Source organism: Athene noctua, chromosome 25, assembly GCF_965140245.1.
Source record: "Athene noctua chromosome 25, bAthNoc1.hap1.1, whole genome shotgun sequence".
Taxonomy (NCBI): domain Eukaryota; kingdom Metazoa; phylum Chordata; class Aves; order Strigiformes; family Strigidae; genus Athene; species Athene noctua.
Genome location: NC_134061.1, coordinates 7259996 through 7285849, shown reverse-complemented (window position 1 = coordinate 7285849; position 25854 = coordinate 7259996). Strand labels below are relative to the sequence as shown.

At 51.8% G+C, this 25854-nt stretch overlaps 1 protein-coding gene, 1 pseudogene and 1 gene segment (V, D, J or C); 2 read left to right on the top strand and 1 right to left on the bottom strand.

Moving 5' to 3' along the window:
- Positions 1-2035: 2035 nt before the first annotated feature.
- LOC141970529 (T cell receptor alpha variable 4-like) lies at positions 2036-3905 on the bottom strand. The segment is given in 3 exon segments: positions 2036-2181; positions 3080-3427; positions 3854-3905. Coding segments are annotated over 3 exon segments (546 nt in total).
- Positions 3906-6427: 2522 nt separating this feature from the next.
- Positions 6428-10738, top strand: LOC141970133 (feather keratin Cos1-2-like; annotated as a pseudogene).
- Positions 6939-7244, top strand: LOC141970134 (feather keratin Cos1-2-like). The gene has a single exon (XM_074926506.1). The coding sequence runs from the start codon at positions 6939-6941 to the stop codon at positions 7242-7244; it is 306 nt and encodes a 101-aa protein (XP_074782607.1).
- Positions 10739-25854: the final 15116 nt, after the last annotated feature.

Below are 25854 nucleotides of genomic sequence, written 5' to 3'. Positions count from 1 at the left end.
CAGGACAGACTGACTTAAACAAGAGACGTGTGTACAGAGGGACCCACTAGATCCCAGAAATGCACATCCCAATACTGCAGCCACCAGCAGTTTTCTGTTGGGCAGAGAACTCACAGGGACGCAGGGACACAGGGACTCCCCCAGCCTACTGCTGCTGAGTGCCCTCAGCTGGAGGAGAGGCCCAAAAAGCAGGGGGAGAACTCAAGGGGTTGAACAGAGAAAAGATTCAGTCCAGTGCCTGGCTGAAGGCTCTTTGTCACAAGTTGAGGCTTTCACTGATCCCCAGATCCAGGGCTAGGAGGACATTTGCCTTTCTTGGGTTTCTTCTGGCAAGGAGGTAACTCCACAGGAGCTGTCATGTCTCCTACCAAGAGTCCCCTTCTCCAAGAAGGGTCACTGGTGGACATTGAGGGAAGAGCAAGATTTGGACAAGTAGCTGGGATACTTCTGAATAATCGCTGCTATGTCCAGCCCCTTTCAGCAGCTCAGGATTGTTCCTGAATCTGCTGTGGCAATGCACCCCCGTGGCAAGGAAGGCCAACAGCAGCCTGGGCTGCAGTAGGAAGAGCATCACCAGCAGGACAAGGGGCCTGATCCTTCCTCTCTACTCAGCGCTGCTGCGGCCACCTCTGGAGTGCTGGGTCCAGTTCTGGGCTCCATGATGAACTTCTGCCATCCTGTGCTCAGCCAGAGAGAGGGGCCTGCACCCACCTCTCTCCGGGTTGGAGACAGGCCCCTTTGCAGCCCCTGATGTGCTCCTTGTCCCTCCTCCGTAGTGTCTGAAGGGAGGTAGAACCAGGAACAGCCAAAGGCGCCTGGAAACAAGAGTCTGACTCTCCTTCCCCACAGGGAGTTTCGCTCCCTTCTCCCCAGACCATGGATGAGGCCCTTCAAGGGAAATGTCTTGGGGAACAGCATGTGCTGTAAACAAGCCAGCCAGAGTCAGAGACATGACCCCTCTGTGGCAGAGGGACATCCAGCACAAACCTCTGCTCACAGACATCTTACCCACCTCCTTCCCATTACCACTGATCACCCCATCATCTGGAGGTGACACCTCTGAGAAGAGTGAGAAGAGAGGACCATGTTAGGAACTCGGGGGTGTTTCTGCCTACAGGGAGACTGGATTCCTTACAGGATGCAGTGGAAAAGCATTTGGGGACTGTGCAAGGAGTTGTGCATGGGGTGTTTAGGGGAAGCAGCAGGGACACAGATCAGGGCAGTTTGTCCTGGAGCAGGCTTGGGAGGAGAGCTGGAAACAGGGACAAGAGGGGCTGATCCCCTGTGACCATGGGGCTGATCCATGTGCTGGCATGGCCATGCCTGTTGCTCTGCCTTGTTTGTCCCCCTGGCAGTAGTTCCCTGCAAACAGAGTTACAAAGACCAGCTGAGACAGGCACCACGGCTGATCCTTCACTCTGTGCCTCAGAAAACTCTGACCATGGGCTCTGAAGGGCTGTGTTGGCTACTTGAGCCACACAGGGCTCCGAGGCAAAGAGCTGGAACCTGCAGGCTCTTCGCAGTGAAGAACTGCAGCCCATGGGAAGGATCCACGTTGGAGAAGGTCATGGAGGACTCTCTGCCATGGGAGGGACCCCATGCTGGAGCAGGGGAAGAGTGTGAGGAGGAAGGAGCGGCAGAGATATGTGTGATGAACTGGTCACAACCCCCATTCCCCATCCCCTTGTGCTGCTTAGGGGGATGAGGCACAGAATTCAGGAGTGAAGCTGAGCCTGAGAAGGGGTGAAGGGGGACGGTGCTTTGGCCTTGTTTTTCATTTCTCATTATCCTACTCTGATGTAATTGGCAATAAATTAAACTGACTTCCCCAAAGTGAGTGGCTTTTGCCTGTGCTTGTAACAGCTGAGTGATCTTCCCTTCCTTATCTCAACTCACGAGGCTTTGGTAATATTTTCTTTCCCCTGTCCAGCTGAGGAGGGGAAGTGATAGAGCAGCTCGGTGGGGCACCTGGCACCCACCCAAGGTTAACTCACCCCAGGAGCCCAGACCAGGCTTTTACAGTGTCTCCGGGGCCTCAGCTCAGAATGTTCTGAATCGTGTCAAACAGGCTCATGGTCTCAACACTGAGACACTGTGGGGAGCGCTTGAAGGTGCCCGTGACCTCGACATCCCCTTCTGCTCTTGCTGTGGAGCTTGAACTCCTGACTCCGTGGGATGACTCTGTAACGTGAGCAGAAACATTCTGAAAGGTCCCAGGCGGCCTGTAGCTGGAGGATGCAGTTTTTCATTGTATATGGGAGCTTTTACAAAGTAACAAAAAGTGCAACCCCTTGTGGCTGTTCTTTCCTACAGAGAGATTTGCATTAGCAACTCAGCCCTGGAGTGCCGGTGGGGACGGGGCAGATGGAATCTCCTGCTCGGGGTTCCCTGGGCTGTCCTCGGGGGGAAAGCCCGGAGCCCGAGGAGGGGCCCTGGATGTTCCGTGTGAGCCGAGGGCTGCCCGGCTGCCCGTGGGCAGGAGGAGCTCTGCTGCACCGGGAACCTCCTGGGTGCACTGGTTTCTTCCCCGCCCCGTGGCTAACTGCCTCCGTGGGACGTGCCGGGAGGCTGTTGGCGGTACGAACAGCCTCGGGGGGAGCCCTTGGGGCACGTGGCCGGGAAGGGCAAAAGCTCCGGGACTCTGTCCCCCGGGCGAGGCGTTTGTGAGCCGGAGCTGGGCGGCCCTTAGAGCCCGGCCCGAGGACGCCCCGTCGGGCAGCACAGCCTGAGCCCGTGGGGAGGCAGCAAGAGAGCCTGGGGGAAAGGCCGCCCTGCCCTGCCTGCCTCGGCCAGCCCGGCTCCCTCTCCCCGGGCAGCGCTGCCCGAGCGCGGCTCTTCGGCGCCCTCAGGAGCACAGACCCGCCGCGGCCGTCAATGAGAAGAGGTGCTGAGGCCAGGCCTTGGCTCCGGGGGGGGCCGGTGGTGCCGGTGGCGGTGGCGGGGCCGGGCGGGCGGGGGAAGCGGCCCGGGGCCCGGGGCCGGGCGGGGCCGGGCGGGGCGAGGCGGCCCCGGCGGGCGGAGCGGCAGCGCCCCCTGGCGGGCCCGCCCGGGGCTGTCCCCCCGCCCCCGCCGGCCCCGCCCGGCCCCGCCCGCGGCGGTTCGTGCCCGGCCGCAGCCCCGGCTCCTCTCCCCGTGTCTCCCAGCGCGCAGTAATACACCGCCGCGTCCCCGCGCCGGGGCCGGGCGAGCCACAGGGCGCTGGACCGGCGGTCTGCCGCCACCGACAGCCGCCCCGGCGGGGCCTGCAGCTCCTTGGAGCCTTTCAGAGCGAGCGCCAGGAATGCGGGGGCTCGGCCCGGGAGCTGACGGTACCAGAGGATGTAGTCGGCGATCTTTGGGTTGGGGTGGGAGCAGTTGATGGCGACGCCGGTGCCCTCGCTGGTCTCTGCCGACGGCTCCTGCTGCACCTGGGCTCTGCCCGCAGCCACTGCCGAGGAGAAAAGAAGAATCACTTTGCTTCAGCTGAACGTGTCGTGCAGCGGGAGAGGGGAGAAGGGGACACTTCACAGATGGTGGGGGTGTGATCTGAGAACACAGGATGGAGAGACCGTTTCTCGGAGAGTGGTGGTTTGGGGACAGGAATGTATGAGGGAGGTTTGGAAGGACAGTCCGAGTGAGGAAGAGGAGAAGGGGCTGAGGAACAGAGATTGGCTGGGAGAGAAGGAGAGATGCATGCATGGATGGATGGATGCAGAAGCAGAGTAACACAGGAGAGAGGCAGAGTGAGCAGAAATGACCTCGTTTGGGGGCAGAAGAGTGGGCAGAGAAGGGAATAAGGTTCAGGAGGAGCCGGAGGGCCAGAGGCGAGCCCCGCTCCCTCACCCGACCCAGCCCCTGTCCCAGCCCCGCGCACCCAGGAGCACCGCGGCCAGCCCCGCCAGCCCTGCGCCCCGGCCCCGCCGCATCCCGCCGCTCCGCCGCCCGCGCCTCGCTGCCCCCCGCCAGCCCCGGCTCTCTGCTCCGGCCGCGGCGCCTCCTCTCCGCCGCCTCCGCTCCTCTCCGCCGCCGCCAGCTCCGCCCCGGGGCTGAGCCCTGCGCCGGCGCCGCTCGGGCTCTCGCCCGGGCTCCGAGCGCTCCGCGGCTCTGCACCGGCACCGCTTTGGCTCCCGGGAATCCCACTCTCTCCCTCCTCCGCCAAGGGCTCCCCGGCAAGAAGAAGCCTGCCCAGCGCCAGCTGCAGCCTGGGGCAGCACCAGGGCCTTGGCCCAGCACATGGAGCCGCTTCCCAGAGCTGGCCCCGAGCTCAGCGCCTGCAAACAGCAGCCACTCACCTCCTGCCCGGGGCAGGGAGGAGGCTGAGAGCCTCCCTTCAGCTGCCCCTCTGCAGGCCGAGCACAATGCCTCCGAGCTGCTCTGGAGCACAGGGGATGGCAGGCCCAGGGTGACATGGGCGTGCAGGGTTCAGGGAGGGCAGGGGACAGGGGGAAGCACAGAGGCCCCGTGGACCTGAGCAGGGACCTGCAGAGCTTGTCTGGATCAACCCCGCCTGGAACAGTTCCCGTTAGTTCAGGCCGCTCCGGGGTGGAGACTGCAGAATCTCCCAGGGAAATCCATTCCAGTTCTCATTCTTTCTCTTAGCGTCTTGTTCATTTAGAAATCTCCCTCTTCCAGAATCCTCGACTCCTGTCACAGAGCACCTCCACAGTCTAGTCCGTCTTCTCTCCTTCCTTTGAAATCTTTTTTCCTGGATCTGCTGGGAACAATTTGTCTGACAGAGATCAGTGTCTGCCTGTTGCCTGTGGTTGGGTGTCTTGCCCAAACTTGCAGGAAGTTCTGACCTTCCCACCGCTCGATGTGTTCATGAAATCTTTGGAGTATTGATCCTCCTGCTGATCCCTGAGAAAGCCCATCAGACTGTGCCAGTTGGGATTTGCACAACACAAACCCTCCTTGAGCCTGGCAGTCCAGGCAATATTCCACCCACATTATCATTCTCTCACTGAACACATTTCTCACAAATTTCTTCTTAAATTAAGTGTGAGAGAGGCATTCATGTTCTTGCTGAACTCTAGGTACACACCTCCCTTGCCCCCCCCTTATTCCACAGTGCCTGTTCCCTCCTGAGCCACCAGCAAGTTTTCCCTCAGCTACAGCAGAGCCTCAGCCCAGCAGCAGCTCCACGGAGAGGGGACTTAGCCCTGGCTGAGCTCTCCCAGCAGAGCTCCCTGGCACTGATCTCACCGAGGTCACTCAAGGGAAGGGGGAAGCCTTGGCTGCCCTGTGTCCAAGCTGGGCCTGAGCCCAGGCAGACAAATATTCAGGGGGGGAGATGGGCTTAGAGCATTGACCCACTGTAGACAGCCCTTGTTGGCAAGAGAGTCTCCCCTGGACAGCCCTGTGGGACAGCAGCAGGCTTTGGGGGATGTGGTGTCAAACCTAAGGCACTTTCCCTGCCTGGGGCAGTTGCTGGGCACTCAGAGTGAGATTCCAGTGTGGGACATGAAGGTTTTTCTAGGCTGAAATCCCAAGCCCTCATCAGCTCTTTCGTTTTCCTTGTGAAAGGCACAGGGTCTGTCTTTCCCCTCACATCACAGCGATATCAGGCTTCATGTTCCTTTCATTCAGTACCTGTTTCATCCAAGATCTCAGTCCCTGCCTGATACAGCACCAGGTTTCATGGGATGCACAGACACATTTTTCATGATATGGACCTGAGCGTCAGCTATGTCCCAGCACAGACACGGTGACACTGCCCGGGAAGCAGATCCCCTCAGGGTGTCCAGCACATGACCAGCAGGATTCCTCAGCCTTTCTCCTTGCCCAGAAAGCAATCCACATCCCTCTGATCTCTCTAGAGCTGGGGAGAGCAGCCGTGTCAAGGACTCACAAAGACACACACATACAGGCTCATGTACACTAACATGGAATTCTATACAGATTTGTACTCCCACATGCATCCACACAAACGTGTCTGCTTACAGGTAAACACAAGAAAAGAACAAGCACGGGAACACAACGGACCATGGACACTGCTGAGGATCCCTGGGGACTGGGCAGTGTCAGGCAGGGTGGGGTCAAACCCCAGCAGCACAACACCTACACCTGGGGAGGCAACAACAAGTGACCACGGAGGTGAGCTGAGGAGGGAGGCAGGCAAACATATGGACACGGTGTAACTTCATGGGTGGGATCCCACGGCATCCGTCTGAGGAGGGCTGGAATTTCATTCTAATAACACTTCAAACAGCCCCACCCGAGCGACCCAGGCTGACATCACTTGCCTGCTCTGGAAACATCCAACACTTGAGCTGAGTCTTCTGCCAGCACTGCTGCATTCCTGCCCTAGAAATCCTGGGGCCTTTCATCCCAGCGCTCAGAACAAGCCTTCACTGGGCAATGGGCATGGCACAGACCTGGCAATGAAAAGGAGCAGTGCAGGAAAGGAAAGCACAGCCCATATCGTTAGCTGCGATGGTTTGCATTCAAGATGAGCTTGTCAGAAAATGGTTACCTCTGCAAAGGGTGCCTCTGGTCCTGCGGCAGTGAAGGGCAGGTATAAAAGGCAGCCCAAGTCCCTGCTCTCTCATGCCCTTCTCTTGGCTCCTTCTGCTTGGGAACCAGGTGAGTCTGAAGCCCCTTCTCCTCCTCTTCCATAGGGAGATCTGCACTTGGGAGACATCCCAGCTGATATTGCTCTGTCCTGTCCTGGGGTCTGGATCTTCTTGTCATGACAAAGGGAAGTGGGGACACGATCTGCTTAGAGAGAGGCTGGCATGTGACTGAGGGGACATTTGGTTTATGAATTAGGAGAGAACCTCCCTGGGCCATGCTGCTCTTCATACGGCAATGAAGACCATGTGACTCCCTCAACAATTCCCTGTCCCCACTCTTCAGCGGCCTTGGCTCCTTGGTAACAGGGTAACCAGGCGTGTCCTCACCCACCCTTGTGCTCTGCTTCCTCCCTGCTTCTACCCAGGTGCACCTCCACCCTCAGAGACATGTCCTGCTACGACCAGTGCCTGCCATGCCTGCCCTGCGGCCCGACCCCGCTGGCCAACAGCTGCAATGAGCCCTGTGTCAGGCAGTGCCAGAGCTCCACCATCGTCATCCAGCCCTCCCCCGTGGTGGTGACCCTGCCCGGCCCCATCCTCAGCTCCTTCCCACAGAACACCGTTGTGGGCTCCTCCACCTCCGCTGCCGTTGGCCGCATCCTCAGCTGTGACGGAGTGCCCATCAACTCTGGGGGCTTCGACCTCTCCTGCATTACCAGCCGCTACTGTGGCAGAAGGTGCCCCCCCTGCTAAAGCCACTGGTGACAGCCCGCACAAGGACCCATGGACACACCTTGAGGAACTCAGAACATGGTGCTGGGCAGAGGATCAACATTTGGAGCTTATTTTCAGGATAGTTGAATGGTTTTGCCTTTCTTTCCATTTTCTCTATTTGCTGCCTCTTCCTCACCGAGCAATACGTAGCCTTCCTTTTGCTGCCAATCGGCTCAGAGATAATTTCTTGTTTCCCTTCACCTCCATTAGCAGTTTCCATCCAGCTGTGCTTTGGCTTTTCCTGACTCGCCGTTCTGCACATTGCAGAGACCATCCTTGTGCTCTGAGAAGGCTGTCTTGAAGGATAACCCCCTCCCCCGGGACCCTCTGTGCTCCAGGGCAGTTTCTCATGGCATCCTGTCAAGCAGGAAAGTCCCTGGTGAGACTAAGCCGTGCTCTTCTCCAGTCAGGGGCGCTCATCCTCCTGTTTGTCCTGTCAGTCCTCTGAGCATCCTGAGCTCCACAGTCTCCTGGACAGTGAGGGCAAGGCTGCCCTTGACCTTTACATCATCCAACAGTTCTTCCTCATTTGTGAGTAGCAGGTCTAAGAGAGTCTCTGCATTGCCTTTTCATGGATTTCCTGCATCAAATATTTGTCTTTCATACACACTAGACATGTTCTGCTTTGCTTGTGCCCAGCCATTTTCCTCCTGCAGTAGATCCTGAGGTGGTCAAAGTCACTCACGTGTGCCTGGGCTTTGGACTGTGACTATGAGGCTTTCCCCAACTGCCTGACAAAGGTGTCATCTGCCTCCTCCTCTTCTTGAGCAGGAGATGTGTAGCAGCCACCTAAGTACACCACCACCTGCGCCACAGGGGAAGTGTGAGAGCCTCCCCTGGCATGCTGTTCCCCCGTGCATCCCTCTTCTACCCTTGTGACATCCCTGCTCTTCAGTCTGTGGTGACCTCCCCCTCCATACCTACTTTAAACTCCTCCTTCCCAGTTCTGCAGGCATTTGGAAAGACACTCTTGCCTCCCCTTGCCACGCACATTCCACCCCTGACCAGTGTCTTCACTCTTCCACGAAGGTCATCTGGGGATAGAAGCCAAAGCTGTGCAGTGCTGCTGCAGCCTCCTGCTGCCATGCCCGCGGCCCAAATGAGCTCTTCCCCATGAGGGAGAGGGAGTCTTTTCTGACTTCTGTGTCATGCTTTACATCTCACTCATTAAAAATGCATCTCACTCTTAGAAAATATAGGTAATTAGGGGTTCTGAGTCAGACGGAACAAGGTCCCCTCAGGGGATATGTCCTTCCAGCCCTGTGGGACCAACTCAGATTCCAGCACATCCTTGTGTGGAGGCTCTTTCTGCCCAGACTCACTTACCAGCAGAATTCATAGACTCACAGAATCATAGAAGAGTTTGTTTTGGAAGGGAGCTTGAAAGACCATCTAGTGCAAGCCTCCTGCTATGGGTGGGAACATCTCTCACTAGATCAGGTTGCTCAGAGCCCCATCTAACCTCACCTTGAACACTTCCGATTATGGGGCTTCCTCAACTTCTCGGGTCAAACTGCTCCAGTGTCTCAAAACCCTCATGAGAAAAAATTTTCTTCTTTAAGTCCAGTCTAAATCTACCTCCTCTAAGTTTGAAGGCATTGCCCCTTTGTCATTTCTGACACTCCTAAAACTCCTTTCCCTGTCTCTTTTATAAGCTTCCCTTTAAGAATTGAAAGGCTGCAAGGTTTCCCCAGAGCCATCTCCTCCCCAGGCTGAACAACCCCACCTCACTCAGCCTTTCCTCAGAGGAGAGGTGTTGCATCCCTCTCATCAATTTCATGGCCTTACCTGGACCCGCTCTAACAGACTCTTCCCACAGACACTGAAGAGACATCAGCTCCCACATGGGAATTATCCCTCCCCATAGCAGATGTGCACGGCAAATGGAACGACTCCTCTTTCTGGAGACACTGATCCTGCCCTTGAAACATGGCAGCCTCTGAACTCCCCAGCTAACATACGCTCACAGCTGGGCCGACCTACCCGATCACATCTCCATGGCTTGCTTCATCATGTGATCAGGTGTGAACCCACAGTCTGTCCTGTCAGCGCCTACCAGCACCTCCATCCCATGCCTAAAGCCCACATCCATGTCCACGGTACTCAGGGACAGACAGAGAGCAGGGAACGGGCTTTTTTGGGGTGAATGGGCTCAAGCTGGGCTCATTGCTCTCATCACCTGCATCTCCTGCTCTCACCAAGCACAGATAGGTCTTCTCTGAGCTACACAGAACCCTTGCAAATAGAGCTTGGAGAAGATGACTCTCTGCAGTCCAACACCTGTGTGCACAGTGTGTAATGCTCTCTCTGGCTGTCTTGAGTCTTCTCAGCCAGCTCTGAATGACTAGAGGTTTAGATTTGTGTGTGTCTGTGCATGTGTGTGCATGTGCACATGTTTGTGTGCCTGTGTGTGTTGTCTAAGCCAGCTGTTTGGTCTACCCTGAGTCTCCTATACAGGATTCCTTCAGCATGTGAGGTGAGTCCTCTGCTCATGCTGACATGTCTTGCTCCGGAAATGCTTGGGCCTCTCATCCTGTCATGCAAAAGATGTCTTCACTGCAGAATGTACCTGGCATCAAGCAGGAAATTAAAAGAAAATGGTTCCGGAAGCTGAAACACAGCCCATAGCCTTAGGTGGGATGTTTTGCATTCAGGATGAGCTTGTCAGATAATAACCACCTCTACAAGGGACGCCTCTGTCAGCCTGGGGCAGTAAAGGTCCAGCATAAAAGCCAGCACAGCTCCTCGCTCTCTCATCCACTTCTCTTGCCTCCTTCTCCTTGAGAACCAGGTGAGTCTGAGGTCCCTTCTCCCTCTCTGCTTTCTCACAAAGGAGGTCTCACTTCAGTGAACCTGTCAGCTGAGACCGGCTTTGTTCCATACCAGATCTTGGGGCTGCTTGTCATGGGAGAGGGGAGTGGGGAGAGTTCAGCTTGGAGGGATTTTGGAATGGGACTGAGGTGGCTTCTGTACTCAGGGGTAGACATTGACACATAGGAGCTGGTGGCTCTTTTTGAACTGTGACAGAATGAGATCAGGAAGCCCTAATACATTTCTGCACAGCCTCATACTGCAGTGACAAATTGCTCATCAGGCACCCCCGTGTTCTTCTTCATTCCTGACCTCTCTCCAAGGTGCAACTGACATCCCAAGACATGTCCTGCTGTGACCAGTGCCAGCCCTGTGAGCCCTGCTGCCGGCCCTGCGGCCCGACCCCGCTGGCCAACAGCTGCAATGAGCCCTGTGTCAGGCAGTGCCAGAGCTCCACCGTCGTCATCGAGCCCTCCCCTGTGGTGGTGACCCTGCCCGGCCCAATCCTCAGCTCCTTCCCACAGAACACCGTTGTGGGCTCCTCCACCTCCGCTGCCGTTGGCAGCATCCTCAGCTGTGACGGAGTGCCCATCAACTCTGGGGGCTTTGACCTCTCCTGCATTACCAGCCGCTACTGTGGCAGAAGGTGCCCCCCTTGCTAAAGCCACTGGTGACAGCCCGCACAAGGACCCCAGGAACCCAGAAGCTCGTGCTGGACTGAGGACAGAGCTCCTGGCCAGTGATTTCAGGGAGGCTGAGCATCCTTCCAAGGGAGGGCAGCTGTGCCTCTCTGGTAACATGGCCAAAGTCTAACTCCCCTGCCTTCTCTTCCCTCTCATCTCTTCCTTCTCTTCTCTTTTTCTGGCCTGTAAGACCCCCAAAGCCAGTCTGGGCAATCTGCTGGCTCCTCTCCCCCCATGATGATGGATCCCTTCTGGGATCTCCACCGTGGCCGATGGGCTCAGACACTTGGCAGCTGCTGGTGCTCTCCCTGATCTGGCCGCCTCTTCTCCAAGTGAACTCATTTCCCTCTCTCAGAGTCATTAAAGTTTTCTGCATTCCAGCCTCTGCCTCCATATAATGCTTTTATTGGTGGACATTTTATCGAGTTGTTGAGGAAGAAAGGCTTTGTCTTCAGTGCTGTGGGATTGTGTCAGGGACCAAGAAGATGCATCCTTGTACCCAGAGGAAGGGGTGGATGGGACACATGGCAGTGGGGATCTCTCAGGCACAGTGTCTTGGAGGTGATGAAGACATCCCTGGCTCCCCCAGAGTCAGTGGTGATTAGTCTCTGCCTTCTGGCATCTCCGCTCAGACACAGGCCCTTGGCCTCAGAGCGTGTCCTGCAGAAAGGAAACCTGACCACTGTTATCCCCTAGAGAGGAGCCCAATGCTGCTGGAGGTTCTGACAGCTCAGTAGCTCACAATTCTGTACAAAAGGAAATTTTTCTTGCTTTAGTTCTGCAAGAAGAATATCAGTCAAAAGATATCTGCAAAGGATGCGGGAGTGGGGAAGATGTGAGAAAAATCCTTTAGAAGAGCCCCAGAATTTCTTCTCATCATCTTCCCACCTATCCCCAGAAAGAAGGGGTCAACCTCCACTCAAAGGAAAGGATAGCAATGACAGGTCACCTCTACACCCTCCATCCGCCAAAGGGATCACTGCACAGACCAGCAGTTACACACTTCAAGGGGCTATAATGACTCTAAGGCTGATGTTGGAATCAGCCTGTCCAGCCCTCACACCAGAGCCCTCCTGTCACTCACACACCCCCGGCTCCCACCAGACAGGGCACCCCAAGGACAGCAGCCAGTGCCCAAGCCCCCATGGTCCATCGGTGCTGCTTGGCCTTCCCGCAGGCATGAGGCAGCTCTCCCCAAGGCCGGGTCTTCTCCTGGCAGGCCCATGAGGTCGGGCATGAGAAGGGCTCCAAGGACCAGCAGAGTGCACTGGGCAGAGCAGGTCCTCTGGATCCCAGCACATGGTGTTGCAGCAACAGGAGAGTCCACAAGGTGGTTCAGACTGTTATCCACTATTGCAATAATCATGCAATTCCAGGAAGAAGCATTGCCCCGTGACATGTAATTTATGTTTTCCATGTTACTTTGAACTCTGACCTCTGGACACATCCCACAGCAGGTACTCTTAAGACACAGGCCTGCAGGAAAACCTGAAGCAGCAATGTGCAGCAGGGAATAACAGAAAGCAAAGAGCAGCAGCAAGGAATTACTGAACAAACAGAAACCATCCCTGCATTGCCTGACCCCTCACCAGAGCCATCGGGCAGAAGAATCATATAATCCATGGTGAGAACAAGAGGACCTGAGACTCTGCCACCACCTTCTCCTTCCTCTCAATCCACTGACACTGTCCCCTCCTGGAAGAAGATTTTGACCTGCAGATCCCTGGGTGCCCAGGGGAAGCAGAGGTGCCAGGGGAGAGCTGAGGGCCCCTTCCCCCAAGCTCAGCCTTGCACACACACAGCCCCTCCCTCCCCTGGGTTCTTGCCCAGCCAAGGAACCTCCCTGCACCAGGGTGTCTTGCACAGCACAGAGGTACAAGGCGCTGTCAGAGACCTCGACTTCCTCCAGCTGCAGGACGCTGTATTTCCCTGTGGTGTTCAGCAACGTGGTGAGACGGCCGCTCTGCCTGGGGCCAGCTGCTGCCTGATACGAGAGCAGCTGGGGAGCTTGGCCTTTCCTCTGCTGGTACCAGAGCAAGGCATCAAAGGCAGAGACCTGGTATGTGCAGTTGGTCTGGAAGGTGTCTCTGTGCTTCACTGTGACTTGTCCTTCTTGCTGGGTGACTGTGATCTGCCCCGTGGTGCCTGGAAGAAAGGGAAGGTCAGCAGCCCTTCAGGGACGGGATCTGGCAAGAAAAAAATGAGTGGATGCAAAATCCTGGAGGAGAAGGTTCCCTTGCCCTGCAGGAATATCATGAGATCTGGGCACATCAAGGTGGAGACTAGTTTTGGCAGGAGCTTGGAGCTGTCATACCACTGTAGACCCCCAGGAGAGCTGTGCTGTGCCCATCCTCCTTCTCCCTGGTCTCTGACTTCTGAGAGAAACATAGAACAGCCTGTTGTGCCTCATCTTTATGTTGTCTGACCAGCACACCTCCAGCAGGTTGAGGGGTCCAGGGAGATTTTGAAAAGATTCCTCCTGCTTCCCCATCCCTGTCATTGTGGAGGGCTCCTAGCTCCCTGAGTACATGCAGTGCTGAGCCCAGTGTTGGAAAGAGAGAACCCTGGTTGTGTTGCCAACCAGCAGGAAACTGGAGGCCATGGCAGGTGTGTGCCAGCCAAGAGGCAGAATGGGACACCCCACTGATGTCAGTGGCTTGAGGGCTTTAAAGCCCTGGTAGCAGCATTGACAGTTTCTGCTAATTAGTTTTGGAAGGGTGAAATCTTGGAGTACAGAGAGAGCTGAGAATGACAGCAGGTGTGTCATAAGAGAGACAGAGAGAGAGATGGATTGAAGGGGAGACAGATCCAGAATAAGGGGTCTCATCTATCCCTTCTCTCTATTCTCTTCTTGTTTCAAACAGTAAGAGCATCTGGAGCCAGCATTTCCTAATGTTTTCCTGTTGTGCAAAAGTAGCTCCCCACATCATCCTGATGAGGTTTGTGATGGTTTCCGTGGGGGAAGTAGAAGTATTTGTTGATAGAAAGCCCGGACTTACCCAGCAGTTGCCCCAGGAAGGCCGTGAGGATGAGATATCCGAGGTGCATGTCGAGACCAACCTGCCCATTTGCTGAGTGAGAGAGTCAGAAAAGCACCTCCCAGCCCCGAGATAACAGAGCTGCCGGAAACGGCTCTGTTGGGGGAGCAAAGGAAGAAGTGGGGAGGGAAACGACCTGTTCTCCCTGTGCCTGAGATGCTCCTTCTGGGTTTCTCCCTCCTCCAGCAGCAACACCTGTGGCTCCCTCAGCCAAGGGCCTTCTCAGCATCTCCACAGTGAGGGGCCCTGGGGTCTGTGGGTGTCCCAGTGGTGGGAAGAGGCTGTTCCCGGTCAGCTGGCAGTGGAGTCCTCACCCCCCCAGCTAGAATCACCTGCTCTTCTGCACAGCCCCTGCTGGGCATTTGGGAGGTCGGGGGTTTCACATCTTCCCCTGGTGTCCTCAGCTCTCTGAGGACACTGCTATTTCTCCTGGGAAGAGAAGTCTCTTCTGTTTCTCTCACTTCTCCCATTTCTTTCCTCTGCAACACCTCTCGTCCAGGTCTCCACATAACATCCATAATAGCAGATGAGCTCTGCTGTGCAGCAGCCCGGGGGCTCTGTCTGAGTCCTGCTCTGGTGGTGTAAACTCCAGTCTAAGAGAGGAACCTGCCTCCAGCGGGGCTGCTGGATGCCACAAACCCAGAGCGTAAAAGGACAACTTATTCCACAGGAAAAAGGGCTGAGGTGTCACCAGGAAACAGGATGAGGGATCACTGGATCATACACACACACACACTCACAGGGAGCTCATGGGGCACCCCCTGGAGCGCTGCACTGTGAGGGGTGGGGATGGGGCAGCCCTGCACCCCAGAGCTGAAAGGGCACGGGAAGGGGTGGGGGTGGGCAGGTGGAGACCCCTACTGCCACCCCCTTCCCAGACCAAATTCAAAGAGGTCCTATGCACCAGTCACAACAAAGATAACATCCTGGTCATTTAAGTGTCACAGGTCTTTGCTCCAGTAAATCTCCACAATGAGGTGAAGAGTGATCCTGGTAATGATACTGGCAGAGTTCTTCAAAGCTCATTGTCAGAGTTTTGCAGACAGAGTGAAGCATCAGCCCTGCTGCCTGTCCCAGCTGGACTTTGTAACTGTGTTTGCAGGGAATTACTGGCAGGGGGACAAACAAGGCAGAGCAACAGGCATGGCCAGGCCAGCGCATGGATCAGCCCCGTGGTCAAGCTCCATCTGCCTCTCTCATCTCTGCCTCCATCTGTCTTCCCATGCTTGCTGCAGGACAGACTGCCTTGATCCTTCTCTCTGCTCCTTCCCCTAAGCATCCCGTGTCTTGGACAATCCCTAAATGCTTTTCCACTGCATCCCATAAGAAGTCCAATCCCCCTATAGGCAGAAATACATTTATAAGATGATCCTCTCTTCTCCCCCTTCTAGGGTGAGACATCCCCAGACAAAGGGGACGATTGTGACACCTGAAGGGATGTGGACAACCTGCCCGTGAAGGAGAGGGTTGTGCTGGATGTCCTCCTACCAGAGAGAGTGATGTGTCTGACTCGGGGTAGGGGTGGTCGCAGCACGTGCTGTCCCCAGAGACATTTCCCTTGACGGGCCTGATCTTTGGTCTGGGGAGAAGAGAGAGAAAAGCCCTGTGGGAACAGGGAGTCAGACTCCTGGATTTAGGTTCTTTGTTAATGGTTCTGGCTTCTTTCAGACACTACCAAGGGACAAGGAGCACATCAGGGGCTGCAAAGGGGCCTGTCTCCAACCCCAAGAGAGGTGGGTGCAGGCCCTTGTCTCTGGCTGGACACTGGATGGCAGGAGAAGTTCATCATGGACACTCCTGCCATGCTGGGGGCTGGTTGGGATTCAGGAGGAGCAAAAGCAGGAAAACAGCCTGTAGCCTCCTGTTGCCTGACAGCAGGCTGCTTGATACCTTCCTTCAGGCTCAGGCCTGAACTTTCAGGTGCCCCAGACCCCACTGGCAATGTGACTGGAGCTGAAAGGCAGCACTTGTACAGCAGGGTACGTGTGTCTGAGGGGATGCTCAAGCACTTCCCGACTTGGAGGGCTGGGAAAAGCCCCGCTGTGGCCTGAATGTCCAAAGATGAGCCTCCCAGTGCTGAACAACCTCTGCTTGGCCCTTGCAAAACTGGAACACAGTGAGAGTCACAATTTGGTGTCTTCCCTTGCGCTGAACACTTTAACGACTTTAATTAATCTCCCTACAGAGACTTCTCATGGCACAGGTGTGGAGTCCCAAGCACATCTGTCTGCAGCAGCAGGGAGAGCGTTGCTCCACCCTTGACATCGAGGTTTGGTGGATGCTTTGCGCTGGCAGAGGGATGAGAAGTGGTGAACACTCAAATTGGAAAATTGGAATGAGAGAGGTCCTAGAAGAGGAAGAAGTAAATTAAAATTAGTCCAATATTGTATGGTTGAATGGCTGAAGAAACCTGTAAAAGCACATGTCTTCTGGCCTACTTCTGGATCTTTTGAAGACTGGATTTGCCAGGCTTTAAATACATATGTTTACTCAAAAAAACCCTTTTAGTCTAGAAAAAGCGATTATGTGAAATTGTGGATCAGGACTTCACGTCCTTATCCAGCTTCAATACTTACACTAAAAAAGGATGAAAAATCTCAAGAAAAAGGGGATAAGAACAAGGAAGGGACAGAGAAAGATGATAAATGGGAATCACTAGATAACTGGCCGCCTCCATACTTTAATTATCCGGCCCCGGTGGCTTTAACAGCTCTGGCGGCTTTGACTGCTCCGACAGCTTTGACTGCTCCGGCGGCTTTACCAGCCCGGCGGTTCCCCTTCCACCTCCGGCTGCATGTACAAGAAGTAAAACTGCCGTAACTGAGGAAGCTTCCTTATATCCCTCACGGGAGGTGCCCCTTGGAGGCAACCAAGGAGGCATCGGATTTGTGGCAGTCCCGTTAAACACCTCCGATGTACGAAATTTTAAGAAAGAGATGGGGACTCTATTAGATGATCCTCTCGGAGTAGCTGAGAGGTTAGATCAATTTTTAGGTCCCAATACTTACACCTGGGAAGAAGTACAGTCTATTTTAAGCATTTTATTCATGACCGAGGAAAGGCAAATGATTAGACCAGCCAGAATGCGTTTGTGGGAACTGCAAAATCAAGCAGGGCCGCCGGCAGATCAGAACTGGCCCAGTGTCCGCCCTAACTGGGGTCATCAAGAACAGGGCCGACGGAATATGAGGGACCTCAGAAATTTAACGGTGGCCGGCATTAGAGAAGCAGTTCCTCGGGGACAAAACACTAATAAAGCCTTTAGCGAACATCAAGGGAGAGATGAACCACCCACTGATTGGCTGGAAAGATTAAGAAAGAATTTACAAATGTATTCGGGGGTAGACACGACCCGCCCGGTGGGAGAGGCTTTATTAAAAAAAAACAAACCAAACCAAACCAAAAACAAAAACAAACAAAAAACCCACAAACAAAAACAAACAAAAACCCCCCACCTCAATTCGTAGCCAATTCGTGAGGTGCCATCAGGAAAAAGTTAGAACAAGTAGACAATTGGCAAGACCGGAGTCTGCAGGAGCTATTAAAAGAAACACAGAAAGTGTATGTTAGGAGAGACGAAGAAAAGCAGGAAGCAAAGGCGAAAATATTTGTTGTGGCAGAGAAACCTCCGAGATCTCATTCTAAGGGATTTACCTGGAGCTTTGGGTGGTGAAAGAAAGAGGCAGAAATTAGAGGAAACGAATTAGCATGCTATTATTGTGGAAAGAAGGGACATTTACAGCAGAACTGTAGAAAGCAGGAGCAGGATAAAAGGATGTTTAAAGAAGAATAAGGGAGTCGGGAGCTCTATTTTCTGGGGACAAAGACGTCAAAGGAGCACTTGATAAAAATAAAATGAAGTCCCCAGAGAGAAGAGTTTGGATTTTTAAGAGTGCAGAAAAATCAACTGTAAAAAATATTCCGAGGGGATTTATTATTGCTACCAGAAGCTGAAATTAAAAAATGATAGTACAAGAAAAATAAAAAAAATTAAAATTATACATTAACGGAAAAAGACGAACAACAGATAAATCCTAAAGTCTGGTATACAAAAGGAGAGATTGGAAAGCTCAAATTAAAGCCTGTTAAAATTGATATAATTGATCCGGAGACACCAATTCAGATAAAACAATACCCCATTCCCCTAAAGGGTCGAGAGGGGCTGAAACCAATTATAGACGAATTATTAAGTAAAGGCACATTGGAACCTTGTATGTCTCCACATAATACACCTATTTTACCGGTTTTAAAATCAGACAGATCTTACAGATTGGTGCAAGATTCAAGGGCTGTGAATCAGCGAACTGTGGCTCGTTTCCCTGTGGTAGCAACCCCCTAGATGCTGCTTAACCAACTACCCCTAACTACATTTGGTACAGTGTCATTGACTTAAAGGATGCATTTTGGTCCTGCCCCCCTGGACAAGGGGAACAGAGACTATTTTGCATTTGAATGGGAAGATCCATCTAATAATAGAAAACAACAACGCAGATGGACAGTGCTTCCCCAAGGGTTTACAGAATCGCCTAACCTTTTGGGGCAGGCATTAAAAAAGTTACTGCAGACATTCAAGCCACCCTCAAAAATAAAGCTTTTACAATATGTAGAGGATTTATTACTAGCCGGACAAACTGAGAATGGTGTCAGGATGGGGACTACAGAACTGCTGAACTTTGTAAGAGAAAAAGGATTAAAGGTTTCAAAATCTAAATTACAAATTGTAGAAAATGAAGTCCTTGGGGCACTAGGGCTTTGAGTGATCATTTCTTGAGATATTTTGGCTGCATTGGAATATATGAAATTGCAAAACAAACTACATACGGTTGTTTAACATGTCAAAAGATTAATAAAAGAACTATGAGACAGACCGCAGCTGGTGGAAGGAAAACAGCTTATCAGCCTTTTGAGAGGGTCCAGATAGATTTCACAGAACCACCAAAGTTGGGAGATATAAATATTTGCTGGTGATGGTAGATCAATTAACTCACTGGGTAGAAGCCTTTCCTACCACCAGAGCGACTGCTCAGTCAGTAACTAAAATTGTACTGGAACAAATTATACCACGATTTGGAATTATAAAAGCATTTGATTCGGATCAAGTTACTCATTTCACATCTAAAATCATAGAGTTGGTTACAGGAGCTCTGGGCATTGCTTGGGAATATCACACTCGGTGGCATCCACAAAGTTCTAGACGAGTAAAGCGAATGAATCAGACCTTAAAAACAACAGTTATCTAAATTAATGTTAGAAACTAAACTCTCACGGATTAAATGCTTACCCTTAGCCTTACTCCATATTAGAACAATGCCAAATTCAGAGACAGGTGTCTCAACTTTCGAGATGCTCTATGGGATACTATATTCCCAAGGTATGCCTTTAGGGCATCCATTAATAGGAAACATGACAATTCAACAATATATTAAAATCACTGGGAAAAAAGTGAATGAATTAAGAATGAAAAGAATATTAGCCCAGACAACTCCTTTAGGATTTGCAGTACACAAAATACAACCTGGAGATGAAGTAATGATTAAAATTTGGAAGGAGGAAAGCTTATCTCATGGATAAGAAGGACCATTCCTAGTACTATTAACCACAAAAACTGCTGTAAGAACTGCTGAGAGAGGGTGGACTCAAGTTTCAGGGTAAAAGGACCTGTTACAGAAAAGCCTCAGTGGAAGATTGAATGAATGCCGGGAGACCTAAAGCTTCAAATGCAGCGGAATCAACAAAGGGATGGACTCAGTAAGACTAACTGAATAATTAGAAGGACTCTGTATTGGTATCAAGAAAATTTAAGGTATTTGCTATGAAGTTTTCTAAAATCCTGAATGTTTGTTATAATAAGTTGTGGTGTCTGCTTTATAAATAAGTGTATAAGCCATTGTATATAGTTGAATAAGAAGTTGAATAAGAGTAACAAAAAGGAGAAGAAGACTAAAAATAAATTCGAAGTGAGGGCAAGACCGGGTTGGCCTCCATTTTTGCTGTTGAGAAGATAAACACCCGACCGTTGGCAGCAACCCAATGGGTCTAGGGACAAACAGAAAAATGTGCCATAGCGGACCTCACTATAGTGGTTTCCTTTTTCTCCTAATTATATGTATCAGCCCTGTAATGGATACAGAAAGTCGAAGTGCTCCATATGGTCCCCTTGAAGATAATCAGTTTGTTTTATTAGCCAAGACAATAAGCACAACTTTCAATCTGAGCCACTGCTGGGTCTGTGGAGGACCTTTGGGACTGTCCAGCTGGCCGTGGGTCTCTGTACCCCTTACTCCATCGCAGATTGTGAGTAATTACAGTGATATTAACAATACTACCTGGGAAGAAAATGGAACATGGCCAATCCAGTTTCCAAATCAGGGCAGATTTGTGTGAACCGAACTCAGAAAGGAGGAACTGATGTAGGGGAGAGTAAATGCCAGTGGACACTTAAAAAATAAATTGATCAGCAAAGATAGAGGTATTTATATATGGTTATGGCTTAATGAACAGGGACACAGCAAAGGATTCAAGGGATTTTGATCAGATAAAAATGAAACTGAATATGCTAAATTATATGGAAATAGCTTTTATAATCAAACCTCTGTATGGAGAAATGATACGGGATCCTGGCATTGCAATAGATGGATAAATGATCATTTAAACGATGTTTTCAGTCCTTTAGGAGATAAAAACACAACCTTAATTGGATCCCTGATTATTTTGTTATTAATTCTCACTTTTGGACCTTGTATCTTGAACAAATTAATTAACCTTGTTAAGAACAGGATTGAAGATGTCCAACTCATGATGTTAAGGCAACAATATACTGATTTAACCCAACAAGAAGAACACCAATTAGAGACTGAATTAGAAGATACCACCTATTTAGGGGCTGCTAGAGAAGCTATTTTTAAGCTTAACCAGCAAATTAAGGTGTAAAAAGAAAAAGGGGGGACTGTAATAAACTACTGTAACTAATTTGCTAAGTTAAGCAAGGCAGGTACAATACGCTTGAATGATCTGTAAATGTTAAACCATACTATCCTGCTGTCTAAAGTATTGTAAAAATAGAATATGGTATCCTGTGTGGGTGCTGAAATGATGTGTGATTACTTCACCTATATTAAAATGAATGTTTGAATATATATATATATGGATAAAATATAAAGTATGCCATTCGGTTGGAAAAATGTAACTGCTTCTTGGAAACCTCATCACCTAGAGCTGATAGGTAACCACTTCTCGGAAACCCCATCACCCAGAGATAACATGTAACTGCTGCTTCAAGAAAAGCCCACCAATAGATGGGATCATGAGGCTTTTAAGAGATCCAATAGGAGAAAAGCGCGCCAAGAGACCAAGGCTTCGAGACTTTCAGAGGACCCAATGGAGAAAGAGCAGGACAATTATCTGACGAGAGAGGATTGGTTAAGACGGTGGTACAGGAGTATAAAAGACGCTGCTTTTTAGAACTCTGTGTGTGACTTGGTGGAGCGGAGACTCCTGTCACACCCAGCGCTGCTTTGTCTATTGTTTCTCACCCTAAATCAATTGAATATTTTAAATAAATCAATTGAACATTTTAAATAAATCAACTGATCGATTTAAAAAAAAATATATTTAAAAATTGGCTCATTTGATTATAACAAGTGGAAGAACAGAAATCCCTACACCCCTGTCCTTCATCAAGAGGGAATTATGGCTCATGAAGCACAGCTCAGAGTAACTGAAGGCCAGAAGCCCTATAACAGTGTTTCACTTGCATGTCTGAAATCTTTTTTCCTAGTCATGCTGCTAATAACCATCATCATCATCCCATATAGACCTCCTGTGCTACCACACTAAACCTTGTAACAAGCAGGTCCTTGGCAATGATGATACCATCTGCAATTTTTGTTCTGGAAGAGGGAGGGATGGCATTGTTCCTGACAGATGAGTAAGGCCTTTGGCCAAAACACTGCCAAAGCTCTGTTGGTGACTCCTGGCATGAGCCCTGGCTTGTCAGCCCAACCAAAGAGCTCTTGGAAACGTAGGAAAAGGGCACAGGATGCATGCAGGCTTTACATTTCAAACTAAGGGTATTTGTGCCAGAGGTTGGGTTTTATTTATGGTGATTTAAACCATCGACTGACAGAGCAGGAGCTGTTCTTTACATCACACTTATTCCTGTGCTGTACACCTTGATTTACACCCTATGAAACAGGGATGTGAAAGCTGCTGGTATTTGTTCACTGCCAGCACTGGCCAGGCTGTGGTGTTTGACAGCTGAAATGATGACGAGATCTGTTTCAATTTGAATTGAACACTCTAAAAGCCTGACTGACCCGAATGGGGTAATGCGTGTGTGGATGGGACGTGGACAGTGCCCTGTGCCCTGGCAAGGGGTCATCACATTGTACTGTGCTGTGGGAGTGACTGAGAACTGCTGTGGGTTGCCCAGGGAGGTCACTGATCTTCCCTCCTCCAAAACCACCTGGACACGGTTCTGGGCAACTGGCTCTAGGTGGCCGTGTTTGATCAGGGCCCTTGGACCAAATGACACCCAGAGGTCCCTTCTGACCTCAACTGTTCTGTGATTCTCTCATTCTGGGAGAGCAGCTGATGTAGAGCAGCTCAGGGTTCCCAGCATCTGCAGGGATTTAAGGTTCCTATATTATCCTCTCCTTCTCTGTAGCTTTCGCACTAATTAATGACATTCTAAGGAATGTTTGGAAGAGGCTGAGTGCCTCTCTTACTGGAAACAGACACTCTCATTTCTGGTTCCCCAGCCCCAGTGTCTGCAGTCTGTGGGGAGTCTGGCTTGTCCCAGGGACACCACTCTCTGCTGCTGTGTGAATACACCACTGAGGCACCATTTCCTTTCCACAACAGGGGCCAGTCCCCCACTCTTGCATCTCCCTTCATGAAGTCACTAAGAATAGCTGAGAGCATCTAAGGCTCTAAGAATTTTCTCACTTGTGATGTGGGGATTCTTTGTGGCTGCAGCAATATGGATGTGCTCTAGTTATTACCTATATCCCTGACACACAGACCCTGGACACAGAAAGGCTCAATGCCTGGAAAAGCCATGACAGCTTCGTCTCTCACTTTTCTAGGGAGAAAACACCTGAATAAAGCCCAGTCAAACCCCTGATCTCCCTAAAGCTGATGGCAATGGCCAGGAACTGATTCACTGCCTTCACTCCAGGGCCTGAAGGACTTGCCTAGGACTTGTCTTGGCAAGAGGCTGAGAACTGGCATTGAACTTCCTGGTTGTCAGAGCTGTGTGTGCATGTTCATGCTCACATACATGTTCTTCTGGCTGTGCTCACGTGTCCATTTGCACATACGTGTGTCTGTGTGTGCCTGGGGCAATGCACAGGCAAGCAGGAGTGTGCACAAATATTGGCTGCAAGGGTGTTTGTGCACATCTGTTGATGAGGGCGTATGTGTTTTATCACATGCACGTGCCTTCATGCAGCTGAGCACGGACGGGTGTGACAATGGTCTGCAGAGATGTAAGTGTGTGGGCACAGGGGTGTGGAGGTGTGTGCTTTTATGCGTGCACAGCGCTGTGCATGAACGTGCAAGTGTATCTGCACAGCCATGGGTGCAGGAGGATGCATATATGTCAGCATGTGTGTGGAATATCTGTGTGTACATGTTGGTTTGGGGGGTGGCTGTGCCTGTGCCTGCTCGTGGGCTCCTTTGGAAACCTGTGTGCACACACCTCTTTCTAAGTGCTCAGATATGACACATGTCTCTGTGTGTGCATGCCTGTGTGTGTGCGTACCTCAGTGCGGGTATAGGTGTGCGTGTGTGTGCACACGTGAGCGTATGTCAGCGGTCTTGCTAAAATCCAGGTACAGCTGAGCCAGTGCCCCTCCCCTTCCCCACAGAGCCAGTCACCTCCTCACAGAGAGCAATGAGGTCGCTCAGGCGTGATTTGTCCTCAGTTAACTCATGTCAGCTGCTCCCAAATCCCTTCTTTCCTTTCATGAGCTCAGGAACGGCTTCTGAGAACATTTGCTCCATCTCCATTCCAGGGACTGAGTAGAAACTGTCCTGTCAGCTCCTTGAAACGCCTTTAGATGCCTCCCAAGTGATCCCTTTGACTTGTGTATCGCCAGGTGAGAGTAAGAGCTCCTTAGATCTTTCTTCTTCTACTGTGGGTGCTGCTTCATTCCCAGAGAGTCTGTGGGAAGGTTCAGGGATGTGGTGGGCCTAAGGAGAAGCCATATCAATAAAATCAGGGTAGAAACAGGCATCAAGTATATCAATGTTCTCCTTGTCATTTTCTCCCCTTCCTCACCGAGCAGTGAGCCCTCATCTACTCAGCCTTCCTTTTGCTGCCAGTCGGCTCAGAGATAATTTCTTGTTTCCCTTCACCTCCATTACCAGTTTCCATCGAGCTGTGCTTTGGCTTTTCCTGACTCGCCATTCTGCACCTTGCAGAGACCATCCTTGTGCTCTGAGGAGGCTGTCTTGAAGGTTAACCCCCTCTCCCGGGACCCTCTGTGCTCCAGGGCAGTTTCCCATGGCATCCAGCCAAGCAGGAAAGTCCCTGGTGAGACTAAGCCGTGCTCTTCTCCAGTCAGGGGCGCTCATCCTCCTGTTTGTCCTGTCAGTCCTCTGAGCATCCTGAGCTCCAGTGTCTCCTGGTCATTGCAGGCAAGACTGTCCTTGAACTTTACATAATTCAGAAGTTCTTCCTCATTTATGCGTAGCAGATCTAAGATATCCTCTCCCCTAATCCTTTTATGGATTTCCTGCATCAAAAATTAGCATTCCATACACCCCAGGTATGTCCTTTTGTACTTGTGCCCAGTCATTTTCCTCCTGCAGTAGATACTGAGGCGGTACCAGGTAAGAACCAGGGCTTGTGACTATGAGGCTTTCCCCAACTGCCTGACAAAGGTGTCATCTGCCTCCTCCTCTTCTTGAGCAGGAGATATGTAGCAGCCACCTAAGTACACCACCACCTGCGCCACAGGGGAAGTGTGAGAGCCTCCCCTGGCATGCTGTTCCCCCGTGCATCCCTCTTCTACCCTTGTGACATCCCTGCTCTTCAGTCTGTGGTGACCTCCCCCTCCATACCTACTTTAAACTCCTCAGAATCACAGAATCATCTAGGTTGGAAAGGACCCCGGAGATCATCTAGTCCAACCGTTCGCCTAGCACAGTTCCCACCTACAGCGTATCCTTAAGCTCTAAATCGACCCTACTCTTGGACACCTCCAGGGATGGGGACTCCACCACCTCCCTGGGCAGCCCATTCCAACGCCCAACAACCCATTCTGGAAAGAAATGCTTCCTAATATCTAGTCTGAACTTTCCCTGGCGCAACTTGAGGCCATTCCCTCTTGTCCTGTCGCTTTCTACTAGGCTAAAGAGGCTCAAAGCCAGCTCTCTGCAGCTTCCTTTCAGGGAGTTGTAGAGGGTGATGAGGTCTCCCCTCAGCCTCCTCTTCTCCAGACTAAATAATCCCAGTTCCCTCAGCCGCTCCTCACAGGACATGTGTTCCAGACCCTGTACCAGCTTTGTAGCCCTTCTCTGGACACGCTGGAGTAACTCAGTGTCCTTTTTGTAGTGAGGGGCCCGAAACTGAACACAGGAATCAAGGTGCGGCCTCACCAGTGCCCAGCACAGGGCTCAGATCCCTTCCCTGTCCCTACTGGCCACGCCAGTGCTGACACAAGCCAGGATGCCATTGGCCTTCTTGGCCCCCTGGGCACACTGCTGGCTCCTGTTCAGCTGGCTGTCAATCAATACCCCCAGGTCCCTCTCTGACTGGCAGCTCTCCAGCCACTCCTCCCCAGGCCTGTAGCGCTGCTGGGGGTTGTTGTGGCCCAAGGGCAGCCCCCGGTATTTGGCCTTATTGAAGCTCATGCAGTTGGGCTCAGCCCATGGCTCCAGCCTGGCCAGGTCTCTCTGCAGCCTCCCTGCCCTCGAACAGATCAACACTCCCACCCAACTGGGTGTCGCCTGCAAACTGACTGAGGGTGAACTCCATCCCATTGTCCAGATCATCAATAAAGATGTTAAACAGGAGTGGCCCCAAAACCCAGCCCTGGGGGACACCACTCG

Coding starts and splice junctions, on each gene's coding strand:
- LOC141970134 (XM_074926506.1), top strand. CDS start 6,939: ATGTCCTGCTACGACCAGTGCCTGCCATGCCTGCCCTGCGGCCCGACC.